Here is a 17,870-nt window from a genome sequence, read left to right as displayed (position 1 = left end):
AGGATAATACTTTCCAGGTCCCTCCATGTCGTCTCAAAGAATAAGAGATCTTTCTTTCTTACAGCTGTGTAGTACTTCATTGTGTATATGTACCACAGCTTTTTTATCCATTAATCTACTGATAGACACTTGGGCTGTTTCCAGATCTCAACTATTGTAAATAGTGCTGTATAGCTCAATTTTCTAAAAAGGAAAACAAATCTATAATGCTGATGGTATACTAACATTAAAGTAATTATACCTGTGTCCTGACTGTTGAACAAGATTTACTACTTGAGGACAAATCTTGAAAGATGAATTCCAAGACCAGTTTTCCTGAGAACCACTATCTTGAAATATTTGAAAAATGGGTACCAACAATGAGTCTTGATTTGCTGTTCTATTTCCATTAGTTGATGCTGAAATAACTTCAGGTTGAAGATGATATATGCCATTTAAATTATCAGCTGCCATCCGGAGTAAATGAAAACAGGCTAAAAGCCTCTCTGAGAACCACTGACCCTGTTGTTGCTGAGTCAAAAAAAGTTTCATAGCACCTGAGGTCAGCTTCACCAAGTGCCTCAGGTCTGGTCTGCACCTCACATCCCAGTACTGGACTGATAAGCAGTGACGAAAGAGTTGAAAGACACAAAGAACCCACGCATCGTGTCTTGGTCTCTTGCTTAAAGAAAGATCAAGTTTGGGGAAAGGACATTTTATAAACTGAAGAATGTACAAAAAATGAGTAATACAAACTACTGTGTAATTTAACATTAAATTTTTTTCCGTCACGTTTTTTGAAATTCCTATAGTCCATGCTGCAAGGAGATTTTTCTGGACAGAATGCAGTTCTGTACTGGTTCTGTCCGTCTCCTTGGTGCTCTCCTTTGCATGTATCGTATCAAACATAGACGCAAATTCCAGTCTTCCCTCCTTGGCACTACTAAACAATGGGTCATTCTTTTGGTTCCAAAAAGACAATAAGCTGTTTGGAAAGTATGTGCTTTCGTTAGTTTCTTCTGTTTCAAAATCCTAAAACATGAGTTGAAAAAAAAAATGTACTTAATATCATTTAATACCTTATAAGTAGAATCACTTAGCGTTCCCATATTTCTCTTCCCTTTAACAAGGGAAAAACAAAACACTTTTCTTGGAATAAAGGCAAAGTGAATGAAACCCCGCCACTAAGTACCTGCGAATCTGCTGTTTTTTCATGTAACTTCATTGTTTCTTCCCCCTGCAAGAATCTGGGGACAGTAGAATCGGCTGAACATTCGTTTCGTTGGTATTTTAACAGGCTCGACCTTAGGGAATCCAACGACGGCAAGTTCAGCCCTTTGCCTTTTGGCTATAGGAGAAAAGATTTCCAAGAGCAAAATTTTATCCGTAATTCTATTACAAGCAGTTAAAAAGTCTATAGACAACTGCATGCAATCCAAGGACATTAATGTCACTATAGTTTTAAATCTGAAAAAATAGGAAGTCAACCCTTACGAATGATACCAAAAAGCATTATACCTTAGACAGTATCACACTTTGGTATGTTCTCTCAAGCCTCTGCGTTGAATCAAGCAGAAGGGATCTCATGAGCACTGATGGAGACAAGCTATCAAGAAATCGGAGGGTTGTAACCATGTAGCCATCAGAAACAATGAGGTAGGGTAACCGTGAGTGTGCTTTCACAGAAAATCTCTGTCTCAGAGGGTCACTATCAGACGCTGATGAATCTACAGAATTATTTGAATCTTGAAACGTAAACTGCGGTGGTCTAGCAAACAAACATCAAAATTCAAGAATTAGTAAGATAAAAACCCTAAAGAAAACTCATATTATTCCAAAGAAAAGCAAAGCGACAATTTAAAGTTACAGAATGATGAAAACGCAAGCAAATTAAACACAAAAATATTAAATGTGTAATCTCTGTAAGAAAAACATAAGTGATTACATTAACATATAGGTTTATGTGTTTTTTTAATTTTCCTTTAATTGTAGTATTTTGTTTCTAATCTAGTTCTATATAAACTATTCAGAAAAGAACACAATTCATTTTTACCATTAGAGTTAAATATTTAACTTTCTTTCTTACTATATACTTAAATATGCTTATAAGAATATAATTACAAGCTATGAGTACACGTTACTGAAGAGAAAGAAAAATATAAGAATATTTGGAAAGAATGGTGATGAGCAAAATTTTATCAGCTTAGGATTAATTTGACTGAATTTTCACATAAATGTACCTATTTATTGTTATGGTGGTGTACTTGATTCTAATTACTTATTATTGCTGCTTATGGGCTTTGGGGTTTTATAAATATAAAGAGGACAATCAAAATATATTATGATTTTGCGGGGTTAAGAGTATTCAAATATAGATTTTTTTAGCCAAATGGTTAACAATAGAAGATTGGTTAATTATAGTATGTACACCACACCACAAATCTATGGAACTATTAAAAATGACTTCATGAAAAGATGTATAGGATATACTGTTAAAACAAAAAAGCAAAATACAAAACAGCGTATATATATATATGTGTGTGTGTGTGTGTGTGTGTGTGTATATATATATATATTTTTTTTTTTTTTTTTTTTTTTTTTTGGTACGTACTCCTAGCGGGAACCGAACCCAGGACTCTCTGGTCCGCAGGCTGATGCTCCAACAGCTGAGCCAAACTGGCCAGAGCTCATTTCTTTTTTAATAAAAGAATCTGCCCTGGCCCATTAGCCTCAGCAGTTGGAGAATCAAACCATGGACCCAAGAGTTGCAGGTTCAATTCCGATCAAGGGCACGTACCTCAGTTGCAGTTCAGTCCCTGGCCCTGGTCGGGGTCATGAGGGAGGCAACTTATCAATGTCTTTCTCTCTCACATCAATGTTTCTCTCTCTCTCCCTCCCATTCTATCTGAAAATAAACAGAAAAATATCCTCGGATGAGGATTTAAAAAAAAGAAAGAAACTAATATTATTATTATGAGTTATATAATTTTTAATATGGAGGATAATATACTAAAATATTAATAATTGTTATCTCTGAGAAATATGACAAGAGTCTTGCTTTCCACATTAGTTTTGTAACATTTAATTTTTAAGTTAAAATAATGAATATGTATTATTTTTGTAATTAAAATCAATACAAAAGAAAAATAAAAATAAATAAAAAAGCAATACATTTTGAAATGCCTTAAGTATTAATTTAAAAAAAAAATGTGAGGATGCCCATCCAGTGTGGCTCAGTGGTTGAGTATCAATCCATGCATCAAGAGGTTCCTGGTTCAATTCCCGGTCAGGGCACATGCCCAGGTTGTGGGCCCAATCCCCAGCAGGGGGCATGCGTGTTTAGCCAATTGATGTTCTCATTGATGTTTCTCTCTCTCCCCCTTCCTCTCTCACTAAAATCAATAAGGAAAAACAAATTTTTTTTTTTTTTTTAATCCTCACCGGAAGACATTTTTCCATTTTTTGTTCAGGTAGAGTGGGAGGAAGAGAGAGGAACAGAGAGAGAGAGAGAGAAACATCGACGTGAAAGGAACACATCGAGTGGCTGCCACCCGCATGACCGACCAGGGCCGGGGACAAACTGCAACCGAGGTACATGCCCTTAGCGGGAACTGAACCTGGGTCTCTCCGGACCACAGGCCGATGCTCTAACCGCTGAGCCAAACCGGCCAGGGCCAATTTTTTTAAAATAAATAAATAAAAAGAATGTGAGGAAATTCAAGTAAATTATGAATCAGACCATAAGAAATATGGGAAAAAATACTCTCACTGAAGGAAATAAATTTTTCTGTTAGAATATTCTATTGCTAAAAATTAAGCATCATTTTTTGCTAAATAAAATCCAGAACATAACCCCTCCTCTGTAAAGCAAGGAGAGTAAATTAATTTCTAAGTCCCTTTCCAATTCTTTTTACCTTCCTTCATTTCTTGAACGAATCATTATTATCTTCCTTTCACAGCAAAAGAAACAGAGGCTCAAGGAATAACTCACCCAAAGTCACACAATGAATAAGTAGAAGAAACAAGATTTGAATTTTGGTCTGACACCAAAGCCAAATGCTACCCCATCTCACAATTAAAAATGTAAATGTGGCTAATTTCTAACGTCTTTTATCCATTTCCAACAATTGTTTCCAATTGGGAAAAGAAGTGGATAAATCCATATGCCAACGTATATTGTTATTAATTTATCTCGGTGCTCTCCTTTTAAAATAAAGGACATACTTTCATATCAAAGATAGCAAACTTTTTACTGCTACTAAAATTTAAATAAGTTATACTTACATAATCACAATGTCAAATTTTCACCAGGATTAAGCCACAAAAAAGAAATAGAAAAAAAAAACTATAAATAAGAAACAGATATTGAGATGACACACTCAAAGAAAAAATAAGACAATTTGAAAGATAAAATTATTTTGAAAAATACAATAAAGTAATACCAAAATAGGAAAACTTCTGTAAACAAATGAAAGTAATTCAGATGTCTCACCTATACGTAATCAGTGGGTGAAGAGGAATAAATTCTGCTGGCCCAAATTCTATAGAGCAACCACGTGTAATTAATGTTAGCAATTCACCTTGGCATGTCAATAAAACCAGGGAGCCACGTTTTAACATACATGCCAGAAAAAGACTGTCATGAGTCCAGCTGATATCACCTACCCAGTACGACCTAGAAAGAGCAAGACAGTGTGTTTAGAAGGAGTCTAGACAATGTCTTTAACAATTTATAACAGCCAAGCAGGGGTGAAACACTTCAAAAAAACAAGGGCAAAAGAATGGTTGGTAGATAACTGCCACATACATTTGTGTATTTCACTTCCCAGGGAAAAAGAGTTTGCTCATAAACATCTACTCCATACAACATACTAACTAGAAATTTAGATTCACAAGCAAATCATAAAATAAAAATATTCCCTCAAAGAGTTAAGCATTTTAGTTACTCATATTTTTAAAAAATATTTTTTCTTTATTGGCTTGAGAGAGAGAGGAAGAGGGAGAGATAGAAACATCGATGAGAGAGAACATCGAATGGCCACCTCCTGCATACCTCCACTGGGGATCAGGCCCACAACCTGGGCATGTGCCCTGACCGGGAATGGAATCGGCGACCTCTTGGTGCATGGGTTGACACTCAACCACTGAGCCACACCGGCTGGGCTAGTCACTCACATTTTAATTAGAAGAACTTTCAATCCTTCGGTTGTCCACAGCCAAGATGTACTGACAGACCCGAGGGTCGGCGCCCAGCCTGAGCTCTGTGCAGTGCGCCAGAGCTCCACACGGTGCAGGCTCCCTCCCACAAAGCCATCGTTTCTACTCCTTAACTGTCTGGTAATATTGATGTTTCATGGAGACAAAATGTAGTCCCCCCTCATGTAAACGATGGTCACCCTAAGTCAAACAGGCTGCTGAACTGAGACCAGAGATACTTTCAGAAAGGAACTTTTACCGGGGGGAGGCAGGGACACGAAAATGAAGAGGCAGGGCTGGATTGGCCTAAAAACTTTGAAAATTCAGAAAATAGCACAGAAAAGTGTGCAGAAAGAGAAATTTGGAGGTCCAAGAGGAAATCTTCCTATTCTATAGTCCCACGTAGGTCCTGGTGGTAGCTCAGGTGCCACCCAAAATCATGTTGCTATTGGCCCAAATGCAGAGAATGCCAACTTTGTTTAAAAGGCTGTAAAACCTCAGCCTCTGAGTACATAATGGTCTTCCCACCAGGTGTTTCCAGTTCAGCCTCTCCAGTTAAGCCCAATATTTTTCTACCCAGTCATAATTCCACTCTTCCTTGGACAACATAGAAAAATATGTATGTTTATGTATCTTCTACCCAACCAGACCCTTCCTTAAAGTACTTAAGGCTTTCTTTATATAAAGCAATTTTCAGTATCTATTAAGCACAAATGCTGAAAATTGTATTATCTATCTACCTACCTACCTATTTAGACACCAACTAAATTATCAGAGCCTAAAACTTATCGAACTTATCGAAAAAAAAAGAAAAACAGTTTAGAAATACAAGAGTTCTTACCTGACAAGTGTAGCTGGAACAACAGGATTCTTATTGCTACATCCTTTAAGGCAACCACTGAGAGTAACAAAATTCAGTGTGTTTATAAATAATACCTGAGTTGCCTAGAAAGAATTTTAAAAAGACAACAAAACCATTAAATTTATTTTACTTTAGTCGTTACTTACACTTCTGGAAACCTAGAGATCTTTTTTTTTTTTTTAATCCTCACCCGAGGATATGTATCCATTTATCTTCAGATAGAGTGGGAAAAAGGGATAGAGGGAGAGAAAAACATCGCTGTGAGAGACACACATCGACTGGCTGCCTCCTGCACAAAGTTGACCATGGCTAGAACTGAACTGCAACCGAGCTAGGTGCCCTTGACTGGAATCAAACCTGCAACTCTTTGGTCTGAGGGCCAACGCTCTAACCGCTGAGCCAAACCAGCAAGGGTGAGATCTATTATCATATCAGAAAACTATCTAGGGGTCTTTCCCAACTGGCAAAACAATACTGACCACCTATTTTCTCTTTTTGCTTTCATTCTACATTTTAAGAACATCAGTTACCACACTGCCCTTCTTTCTTCCATTTCCCTTAACCTCTTTTAGCTTCTGAAAGCCAAGTTTTGAAAACTATGGCAGCTAATTTCAGTAACTTTACCAATCCACAATGTTCAATCGATCAGAAAACACCAATTTCAAGTACATAAAGAACTATCTTCAGGGGAAGAAAAATCTCAAAACTGGACTAAACTCTGTCTTTTATAGGTTACTTCCAAGACAGGTTACAAATCTCAAAACTGGACTAAACTCTGTCTTTTATAGGTTACTTCCAAGACAGGTTACATTTACTGACCTTTGGGTCTTTCTGATTAAGAGTTACTGCCAAGGTGAGGCCATCACTCGAAAAGGCAGAAATCAGAGCTCCTCTTGACTTTATTGATTCACATGCAGGAGTTAGACTACACAGAAGGCAATCTTGCTGTGCCCAATGAACACTGTATGGCAGTGATCTAAGAAAGTAATGAAATAATTAAAAACAGGAGGTATAGTTAATACCTAGTACATTATAAAATTAAATTAATACCTAGTACATTATAAAAAATTAAAGGGTCCAACTAAATTCCTACATATGCACATGTATTAGGGGACCTCTTAGCAACTGTTCAGAAGTTTTATCCAGATAACAGAAGAACGGTCACCAGTTAAACAAGCTCGATATGAGTTTTGTTAGTAATAGCATGTTCCATAGCGAAACCCAAATACATCTGCTTCCACTACAGGTTTAAGATACATATATTTCTACATTATTGCTAACATTTTGAGGGGACTAAATAGGTAGAGAATAGGGGATTTTCTGGATAGCATTCTATACTTGACATGAAGATGATTATACACACAGATATTCATTGAAGTCCAGGTGCACACTATAGCTTTGTTCATTTTACTTTATATAAATTACACCTTAATAAGTAAGGTATTGCTAGCATTAAAAAAATGAAGAAAATAAACAGAAAGAAAAACAACCAAAAAAAAAAAAACCCAAAAACACTATTTCAGTAAATCTTATTTAGGCATTATATGTTTTAAATGCATTCTTTCTATTTTCTTGGGCTTTTTAGAATAAAACTATTTTCATTATTTATTTATTTTAAGTATTTTTCTTTATTGATTTCAGAAAGAGGGACAGAAACATCAATGAGAGGGAACATCAGTTGGCTGCCTCCTACATGCCCCCTACTGAGGATCGAGTCCAAAACTGGGCATGTGCCCTGACCAGTAATTAAACCAGCGATCTCTTGCTGCATGGGTTGACATTCAACCACTGAGCCACACAGGCTGCGCAAGAATAAAACTATTTTTAAATGAAAAATTTTCAAGGAATACTATGCAGCTATAAGAAAGAAAGATCTCTTATCTTTTGAGACGACATGGAGGAACTTGGAGAGTATTATGCTAAGCAAAACAAGCCAGGCAGAGAAAGACAAATATCACATGACCTCATTTATTTGTGGAATATAATGAACTAAACAAACTGATAAACAAAATAGACCCAGAGTCAAAGAAGTAGAGTACAGACTGACAAACCTCAGAAGAGGGAGTTGGTGGGGAGGAAAAGATAAGCCACAGAGCTTACATGCATGTATGGACATGGACAACAATGCTGGGGACAGGGTGGGGGGGATGGGGAGGAGGCTGTCAATGGGGGGGAAAGGAGAAACATCTGTAACAAAAATAAAATTAAAATAATTTTTAAAATAAAAATAAAAAAATCTCGAGCATTTAAAAAGTACTGTAAATTCAAGTAAGTTATGTACCTTTTATTAAGTAAATTAAATTAAATTACTTTCCAAAATACTTTTTTATCGTCTTAAAACATGTTTTCATTTTTATTTTAGCATTATTTTTTAATCCTCATCTGAAGACATTTTTTTCGTTTTTTGTTCAGATAGAGTGGGAGGGAGAGGAAGAGAGAGAGAGAGTAACATCGACGTGAAAGAAACACATCAAGTGGTTGCCACCCGCATGACCCATCCAGAGCTGGGGACAAACTGCAACCGAGGTACATGCCCTTAGCGGGAACCAAACCCGAGTCTCTCTGGACCGCAGACCGATGCTCCAACCGCTGAGCCAAACCAGCCAGGGCTCAATAAAGATAATTTTTTAAAAAATGAAAACTAAAGAAATAAAGCAATACTTATGGGAAGAAAGGATCTGTAAAGTCTCAGAAGTTGGAAATCACATTTCATTTACTAATCTAATTATGTGTGTATAAGCTGAAAGATGATAGTTTTAAAAGGGAGAGAAAATAAGAAGGAAACATTTACCTCACCTCATAACTGTAAATACATTTTCATGCCACCGAACTGCTAGAAATGCCAACTTCAGACATTCCCCAGAATAAAAAGTAAATGAACACAAGCAGCAGTCTCCAAACAACTGTAAATAAATTTAACATACTTTAGTATATAATAAATATGAAAAATAAGTCCAGATATACATCTCATCATAAATAAATGAAACATATCGACATCTTACTTGTATTTTTATTCTTAACATTAAGTACAGACTAATTTATTTCTCAGCCAGGGGCATATTCCAATGGGAAATCAAGGTGCAGTTTATTCTCTTAAGAAAACAATGCTCTTTACTGTGGCTATAACTAAAAAGATTCTTTCATAATACTTTTCCTCTTTTTTCCCTCTTTTTGTATAGTCTGAATCAGGGCACTAACCCTGGAGGTGGGGTGAGGTAGAGGAATACAAGAAAATCACCAAATGCAACTTCTAACCATTGTGGATTAGGCTGTACAAAATGTTGGTCCATACAAAGAGCACTATGCTGCTATTTAAAGAAATGTTTTTTAGTTCATAAAATGTGTTATTTCCTGGGAATTAAATGGCTCATTTAATATCACCAATTCTAGCTTTTTAAATTACAAAACTAGTTAAATTAAAAAAAAAATGTCTTTTCTTGATTTTAGAGAGAGAGGGAGAGGGAGAGATAGAAACATTGATGAGAAACCACATCGATGAGCGAGAACATCAACTGGCCACCTCCTGTGTGTCCCCGCCTTGGGATCGGGCCCACAACCTGGGCATGTGCCCTGACCAGGATTCAAATGGGCGACTTCTCGGTGCAGGGTTCGATGCTCAACCACTGAGCCACACCAGCAGGGCAAAAGTAGTTCTATTTTAAAACTAGGGAAAAGTAAAACTAGGGAAAGAGAAAGGAAGCTCTAATTTCAAATGTTTATTTTTTTGTTACTCCTCACCCAAAGATATATTTCCATTGATTTTTAGATACAGTAGGAGAGAGGGAAGGAGGGAAGGAGGAAGAGAGACATTGATGTGAAAGAGACACATCAATTGGTTGCATCCTGCACAACCCTGACCAGAGCTGGGGACAGAACGTGCAACCCAAATACATGCCCTTTACCGGAAATCAAACCCATGACCCTCTGGTCCATGGGCCAATGCTCTAACCACTGAGAAAACCGGCCAGGGCTACTTTTACCTTTTTTTTAAATCCCCACTTGAGGATATGTTTATTCATTTTTAGGGAGAGAGGGAGAAGGGGAGGGAGGAGCAGAGGGAGAGAGAGGGAAAGAGAGAAACATTGATGTGAAAGAGAAACATCAATCGGTTGCCTCCCCTCCATGCCCCCACCAGGAATCAAACCCCACAATCTTTTGTTGTATGGAACAACGCTCCAACCAACTGAGCCACCAGTCCAGGGCAAACCATTTTTCATGACTTCTTAAAATGTGACCATAAAATATAAAAATATATTTTCCATAATAATTACACAATTACTGTGACAATACAACTGGAGACCTACATCTATGCCATTGTCCGCTTGACTTGTCCTCTTAAGCTTCAGACAGGGTCTGTTCTTAAGAGTCCGAGGTCCCAACTTTTAGAACACCCTATCTGATTTGGATTTACCTCATTTTTTATAAAAACCGCATGCACTACAGCTTCTTTATCTTCAGTGGAAGGCAAATGAACTGCTTCTTCAGGTAGGATCTGGGACCACCGGCCCGTCAATGAAGGGTTTTTAGAAGATAAGATATTCTTGAATTCCAAATACTCCCAAAGAAATATGCATCCAGAAGTTATAATCAGAACCCTTTTTCCATCTCCAGATACATACAAATAGAGTCTCAATGAGCTTGCTAAAAAAAAAAAAAAAAAAGTAATTAGACCTTGAAGTCTGAATTCCCTCCAGAGGCTACATAATTTATCTATTCTGACAAAGAAACCTGAATGATACTATCATTAAAGATTTAAAACTAAGGCAGTAGTAATAAAAAGTACAAATAATGGGAACATTTATCATGTATTTATGTGATATTAGGAACCCACTGTTATGAGATAGATCCATCCTGAAGTTTGGTATACCTGACCTAAGTCTCACAAATACACATCACCAAAAAAATTCCCACATATTTATACACACAGAGAGATATATACAGAGAGGTTTTTTTTTTAATTTTTAGCTTTATTTATTCATTTAAATTTTAATTTAATTTTTTCCATCACCATTTATCCCCTCTCTGCCCTCTTCCACCTCCACCCACCCCTGCAGTCACCACACTGTTGTCCATGTCCATGATTTGGAGGGAGAGATTTTTTTTAAATAGCAATAGGAAAATGTTTCATTCTTTTTTCCTATTTATCAAGTTAAGCCAATTTAAACAAATACATTCTCACCAACTACAGCTTTAATCATTTCCTTAGGCTTTTCAGTTGCTTGTATAGTTTTCAGACAATCTTGATCTTTGTTCCAAAGGAAAAGCTCTCCTGTAGTAAGTACCCCAGCCAGCCATGCATCTGTTTCCAAAAAGGGAATGAAATACTTATAATGTAGTATTTCCCCTAATATTGTCCCAAATTATTAAAAAAATTCAGTTAATGCAGCCTTTGAAAATGTCAGTACTACTTCACCATTACTGGACGTTGTCAGGACAACAACATCCTTCAGCAAAGGCTGCAGTCGAGAAATTTTCTTCTTTGTCCTTCCTGAGAGCAAATTAATTTCATTTATGAGTTTATCATCCAATAGGAAAACAGCTTCGTTTTCCTAAAAGAAGAAATATGAGACACTTAAGAGATGCCAGAAGTTCATCCAAACTCTTATCGTCCCAGGAAGAAAAATAAAGTGACATTTAAGATTATACATTTGTACCACGAGTCATAAAATGAACAATAAGGCTGATTAGGTAACCTGAAGATTTTTTTCTTCTCTTTTTTTTTTTTCAATTTTTATTAACTTATTTTTGTTACAGAGGTTTCTCCTTTCCCCCCCCCATCCTGCCCCCCACCCCCCTAGCTTTGTTGTCTATGTCCATTGGCCGCGCATACATGCATATAAGTTCTTTGGTTCATTTCATCCATCCCCCCCGCCCCGCACCCCTACTCTGAGATTTGTCAGTCTGAACCATACTCCTTTCTATGTCTCTGGGTCTATTTCATTCATGAGCCCAGAATGTTCATTATATTCCACAAATAAGTGAGATCGTGTGGTATTTGTCTTTCTCTGTCTTATTTCACTTAGCATAATACTCTCGAGATCTCAAAGGATAAGAGATCTTTCTTTCTTACAGCTGCATAGCGTTCCATTGTGTATATGTACCACTGCTTTTTTATCCACTCGATTGATATCGACACTTGGGCTGTTTCCAGATCTTAGTGCTGCTATGAACATAGGGGTACATATATTCTCTCTGATTGGTGTTTCAGGCTTCTTAGGGTATATTCCTAGAAGTGGGATCACTGGGTCAAATGGCAGTTCAATTTTTAACTTTTTGAGGAAACTCCGTACTGTTTTCCATAGTGGCTGCACCAGTCTGCATTCCCACCAGCAGTGTGCTAGAGTCCCCTTTTCTCCACACCTTTGCCAGCACTCGTTTGATGATTTGTTGATGGCAGCCATTCTGGCAGGTGTGAGAAGATTTTTTCATTCTAACTTAAAAAACCTCATTAAAATTACTTGGCTCAGTGGACTGAGCGTCCTCCCATGGACTGAGAGGTCCGTCCAGGTTCGATTCCCAGTCAGGGCACATGCCTGGGTTACAGGCTCCATCCCTAGTACGGGGTGTGTAGCAGCTGATCAATGTTTCTCTCTCACCTCAATGTTTCTATCTGTCTCTCCCTTCCTCTCTCTCCAAAAAAACACAATAAAAACATGTAGATTTTTAAAAATTTCTTGGTAAAATGACCTAATGATTGCAATTGCAATTTAGATTTCTTCAAAGTTTAAAATTTTAGCAGTGCTTTCAATTCTGCTAGCCAAAACCGGGTTATCAATTTGAACACTAATATGTACAAGTTTTTAAATTATTTATTTAGATTAAAATAGATATACCCTGGCTCTGATCGTTTTTTATTACTGAGGAAAAGTATGCTGGGTTTTTTGTTCATTCGTTTGTCTTTTTATCCTCACCTGAGGACATTTTTGCATTTATCTTCAGATAGAGCGGGGGTTGGGGGGCATCGATGTGAGAGAGACACATCGAGTGGCTGCCACCCACACGACCCCAACCAGGGCCAGGGACAAACTGCAACCAAGGTACATGCCCTTAGTGGGAACCATCATAAATTTCAAGAGACACTGTTCTAGAAAAGGTAAGTTAACGGTATAATTTCTCACAGGAAATGACACCACCAAATTTCTTCATTTAAATAATACAATAAATTCTAAGAGGATTTCCTAGGTTCGCCCCCTTTCCCTGAGGTGAGGAATCTACTCCATGTACTGTGAACAGTGTTCCTGGACTGTCAGTGTATTGTGACCGTCTTGACTGCAGGTCTATGGGGCACTTCACTACATTCATAAAAACCACCAGGGGCAGACACTCCACTGACTGTTCTGGTAGGAAAAGGGTCAGAAGATTCCATATTCCCTTTTGATATTTGCCATCTCCACCTTTTACACACAATATGAAAACCAATTTTTGTTTGAAAGTAAAATATTTCTTCTTGCTAGACCATTTGACTTTCTAGAAAAGCTAACTTGCTCACCATAATCCAAACAAAACAAACACAAAACCCTTTATCTGGATAAGTGATCCTTCTAAAGATGGATTTCATTTTTTAAGTGCCAGAGAACATTCTTCAACCCTAGAGGCAAAGAACACATTTAACACATATTAAAACTGTTATCGTGTGACTGAAGAAAAACCTACCTGTCCTAACCAGGAGACTCGTGGCCAGGGTCTTTTCTGCTTGATACTTGTTGATGTCAAAACTTCTAATCTCACCTCCATGCTTGTCGAGATATCAATGTTCAGTTAAGTAAAAACAGTCATAAAATGCTGTAAAAAGCAAAAATAATGAAAATAATAATAAATAGCCCATATTTACTGAGGATCTTAATTTAGAATTTTCATAAAGATTTGGTGTTTCACTTTTTCATCAGCTCAATTCTCTTTCTTAAGGTAAGATGTTTGACAATGAATTCAGTATCTCATATCTTGGTCAGGCAAATCGTACGGGCTTTTTTGACCATTTATTTCTCAGACTATGGAGGTAAACAAGAAATAGGAAAAGACCTTGAACCCAAATAGAGGGGCATTCTGCAAAATAACTTATCTATAACCTTCAAAAGTTTCAAGGTTATGAAAGTTGTGAAAAGATGGAGAAACTGGTCCCAAACAGAAAATCGAGTAAGTAAATGCAGTGAGTAACGGTAGCCCACATAGAAAGCAAGCTGACAGGACAAGGCGTGAAGACGCCTGCCAGTCCCCAGGCTGGGTCTGGTGACAGCTGCAGTGAAGCCAGGGACAGTCAGTCAGAGCCCAAGTTGGGGGAGGAGGGCATGATCTTGGCCAAATGGTCCATTCTTGGTAGAATCTTAGGAGGATGTTCCCACTGGGGGACATCCTGGCACAGAGTGTTGGAGCTAAGCTGAATGAGGAGGACACAGACGCCATACTGAAAGGGATCCCATTGACCAAATTGAGGATAATTTAAGCATCAAAACAAATTATAGTAATGGATTTAAAATCCATGAAACAAAATAGGAAACTGTGACTCCATATTATTTTTTAAAAGTAAATAAATTGAACATTTGATGAAAAAGGGTACTTTATAGCCCGGCCAGTGTGGCTCAGTGGTTGAGCGTCCACCTGTGCACCAAGAGGTCACCAGTTCGATTCCCAGTCAGGGCACACACCAGGGTTTCGAGCTAGATCCCCAGTAGGATGCATGCAGGAAGCAGCCGATTGATGATTCTTTCTCACATCAATGTTCTCTCTCTCCTCCTCCCTTCCTCTCTCTCTAAAAATCAATAAAAAAATATATTTTTTAAAAGTGGTATTTTACATTGTTTCAAAGTATCTCCCTATGAAATACTTATTAATTACAAAGGAGAAAAGAGTAACTTCATAATGAAGAAACCAGGCAGACTCCATTTAATCCACTGATCAAAACCAAATGATCAGAAATTGGACAAATGGAAATCATGTGCCACCTAATAGTCAAAGGAGAAAAATCTCTGTGACAGTGTGTTAAAGACACATAACCTGAATCACAAGGAAATATCAGGCAAACACAAACAGCGGGGCATTCTACAAAATAACTGATCTGTAACCTTCAAAAGTTTCAAAGTTATGGAAGTCGTGAAAAGATGGAGAAACTGGTCCCAAACAGAAAACCGAATAACTAAATGCAATGAGTAACTGTAAGTGTTGCTTGCCTCTATGTTATGAAGGACAAAAATGCACAACTGAAACAACTTGAATAGGAAGAGAAACTGAGAACTAGAAGGTTGTAATATATAAATATTCATTTTCTGATTTTGATGGTTGTCTTGCAGTTACATAAGTGAATATCATTGTTTGTAGAAAATACATACTAAAATATTCAGGGATAAAGAAACATCAGTTTGCCATCATTATCAAATGGTTCATGAAAAATAGTTCTCTGTGCTATACTGGCACTTTTCCTGTAAGTCTGTGACTATTCCAAATTAATTTTGAACAACGATGGCATTTGATCATTGGACTGGCCTATATTTAATCATAGCCTTATTCTTCCTTCCTTTTTTTTTTTTTTTTTAAATTCTATCTTTCTAACTCCATTTAGTTTATGAAATACAAAAAAAATTTTAAATTTATTTGGTATGATTGGTATCATAGTTAAGAAAATAGTTATTTATTTTTTTAATCCTCACCCAAGGATATTTTTCCATTTTTATTCAGATAGAGTGGAAGGGAGAGAGAGAGAAATACCAATGTGAGAGAACACATCGATCAGTTGCTTCCCACACAATCCGACCAGGGCTGGGGACAAACTGCAACCAAGGTACAAGCCCTTGACCGGAATTGAACCCGCAACTCATTGGTCCAAGGACCGACGCTCTAACCACTGAGCAAAACAGGTCAGGACAGAAAATAGCTGATTTTTTTAAATAAAATCAGCTTTATGCTCTGGCCTGTGTGGCTTGGTTGGTTGGGCATTATCCCATGCACTGAGAGGTCTTGGGTTCTATTCCTGGTCAAGGCACATGTCTGGGTTTTGGGCTCAAATCAAGTAAGGGGCATGCAGGAGGCAGCCAATCAATGTCTCTCATCAATGTTTTTCTCTTTCTCCTTCTCCCTCCCTCTCTAAAATCAATAAAAACATTTAAATAAGTAAAATTAGCTTTAAAAGAAAGATTATCCAAGTACAGCACAGAATGATCTAAGATGCTAGCCATCCTCATATTTTTTAACACAATAACATGGTTTCTCAGTTGCTCAGTACCGTAATATTCTAGATGACTATTTCCTTACTATTTTTATAAATTTTAAATGTATATATAAAAATTATAAATAAAAAATTCTTTAAAAAGAGCGCACCAAGTGCAAGAAGAATGACAGTATTAGAAAAGCATCATTTGCAGCTCCTAATGAAATAGCAGATCTAGTCAAACAGTATCAATGATGGCTGCTAAAGCTATTAGGGGAATGTGGACGGGGAATTTTATAAGAGGTTGACTGATATTCCCTAAGCCCACCAATCAATCTTGAAATTACTAACAGTGAAACAAATACACATTATACTCCTCCTAATATGACGCTACATAGATAGGAAGTACACAGAACCTCTATGAAATATTCTTACAAAAAGAATTAAAAACTGAACCTGAATCTCTGTCTAAATCTAACCACCAATTGACAAAAACAAAGAGAACAAAGGAACATACGAAAAACGCCAGGAGGGCCATGGCCGGTTTGGCGCAGTGGTTAGAGCATCGGCCTGCGGTCCAGAGAGACCCGGGTTTGGTTCCCACTAAGGGCACGTACCTCGGTTGCAGTTTGTCCCCGGCCCTGGTTGGTCATGCAGGTGGAGGCCACTCCATGTGTCCCTTTCACATCGATGTTTCTCTCTCTCTTCCTCTCTCCCTCCCACTCTATCTGAACAAAAAAATGGAAGAATGTCCTAGAGTGAGGATAAAAAATAAATAAATAAAATAAATGAATAAAATAAAATAAAAATAAAAACGCCAGGAGGATAAAGTCAACCAAATTCAGAATGTAAGAAATTCTACAGAATAGATCCAGGAAATAAAATAGAAAACCATAGTCCTGGCCGGTTTGGCTCAGCGTTTAGAGCGTCGGCCTGCGGTCCAGAGAGACCCGGGTTCGGTTCCCGCTAAGGGCATGTACCTCGGTTGCAGTTTGTCCCCGGCCCTGGTTGGGTCGTGTGGGTGGCAGCCACTTGATGTATCCCTTTCACATCGATGTTTCTCTCTCTCTCTCTTCCTCTTTCTTCCTCCCGCCCTGTCTGAATAAAAAATGGAAAAATGTCCTCGGGTGAGGATTAAAAAAAAAAAGAAAACCATAAATCCATATAGCTATAAATAAGTAAATAAAAAGATCAAACATTTGATGAAAATAATGCATGAATAATGCAGTTTCTTCAACAAATAAATGGTATTTAAATAATATACTATTATATATGTATATGCATAGATAGGTAGGTAGGTAGGTTGGTAGATAGATAGAAGAGACATACAACTTAATGTAATATATGAAGACCTTTTTTTAGACCTCAGTCCAAATAAACCAGTTGGAAAAGATATTCAGCAGCTACTGAAAAGAATAAGGAAGATCTCTGTGAACTGTGATTTCTAGAATATAGTAATTGAAAAAAGTAAAGTGCAAGAGTGTTAGAAGAGGAAAACATTTGTATCATTCAATTTTATAAACAGAAACAATAAAAGGAAGCAAAAATTAACAAAATAGGTTACCTACTAAGGGTGGGGGCAAACAAAGTGGAAAGGCTAGGGAGGGGGTGATATTTCTTAAAATAGCTTTTTGTACAGTTCTGACTTTTGGAATTATGTTAATTAAAACAAGAAGGGAAGCAACCTAAAACTTA

General features: G+C 37.3%; 1 protein-coding gene across 1 annotated transcript in view; it reads right to left on the bottom strand.

The window, feature by feature from the left end:
- The window catches only part of CPLANE1 (ciliogenesis and planar polarity effector 1), a 106,773-nt gene extending 89,586 nt beyond the window's left edge, over positions 1–17,187 (bottom strand). Inside the window, exons 1-12 of the mRNA XM_036280158.1 lie at positions 17,156–17,187; positions 13,691–13,819; positions 11,451–11,586; positions 11,217–11,336; positions 10,449–10,678; positions 8,834–8,940; positions 6,857–7,013; positions 6,017–6,120; positions 4,472–4,654; positions 1,498–1,747; positions 1,172–1,327; positions 242–1,011 (exon numbers count right to left, since the gene is read on the bottom strand). Of these exons, the coding sequence (XP_036136051.1) occupies positions 242–1,011; positions 1,172–1,327; positions 1,498–1,747; positions 4,472–4,654; positions 6,017–6,120; positions 6,857–7,013; positions 8,834–8,940; positions 10,449–10,678; positions 11,217–11,336; positions 11,451–11,586; positions 13,691–13,771 (2,294 nt within the window). The 5' untranslated portion in view covers positions 13,772–13,819; positions 17,156–17,187. The remainder of the gene's footprint in view (positions 1–241; positions 1,012–1,171; positions 1,328–1,497; positions 1,748–4,471; positions 4,655–6,016; positions 6,121–6,856; positions 7,014–8,833; positions 8,941–10,448; positions 10,679–11,216; positions 11,337–11,450; positions 11,587–13,690; positions 13,820–17,155) is intronic.
- Between the last annotated feature and the right edge of the window lie 683 nt (positions 17,188–17,870).

This window comes from Molossus molossus, unplaced genomic scaffold (assembly GCF_014108415.1).
Source record: "Molossus molossus isolate mMolMol1 unplaced genomic scaffold, mMolMol1.p scaffold_m16_p_3, whole genome shotgun sequence".
Taxonomy (NCBI): domain Eukaryota; kingdom Metazoa; phylum Chordata; class Mammalia; order Chiroptera; family Molossidae; genus Molossus; species Molossus molossus.
This window is presented reverse-complemented; position numbering and strand designations above follow the sequence as displayed.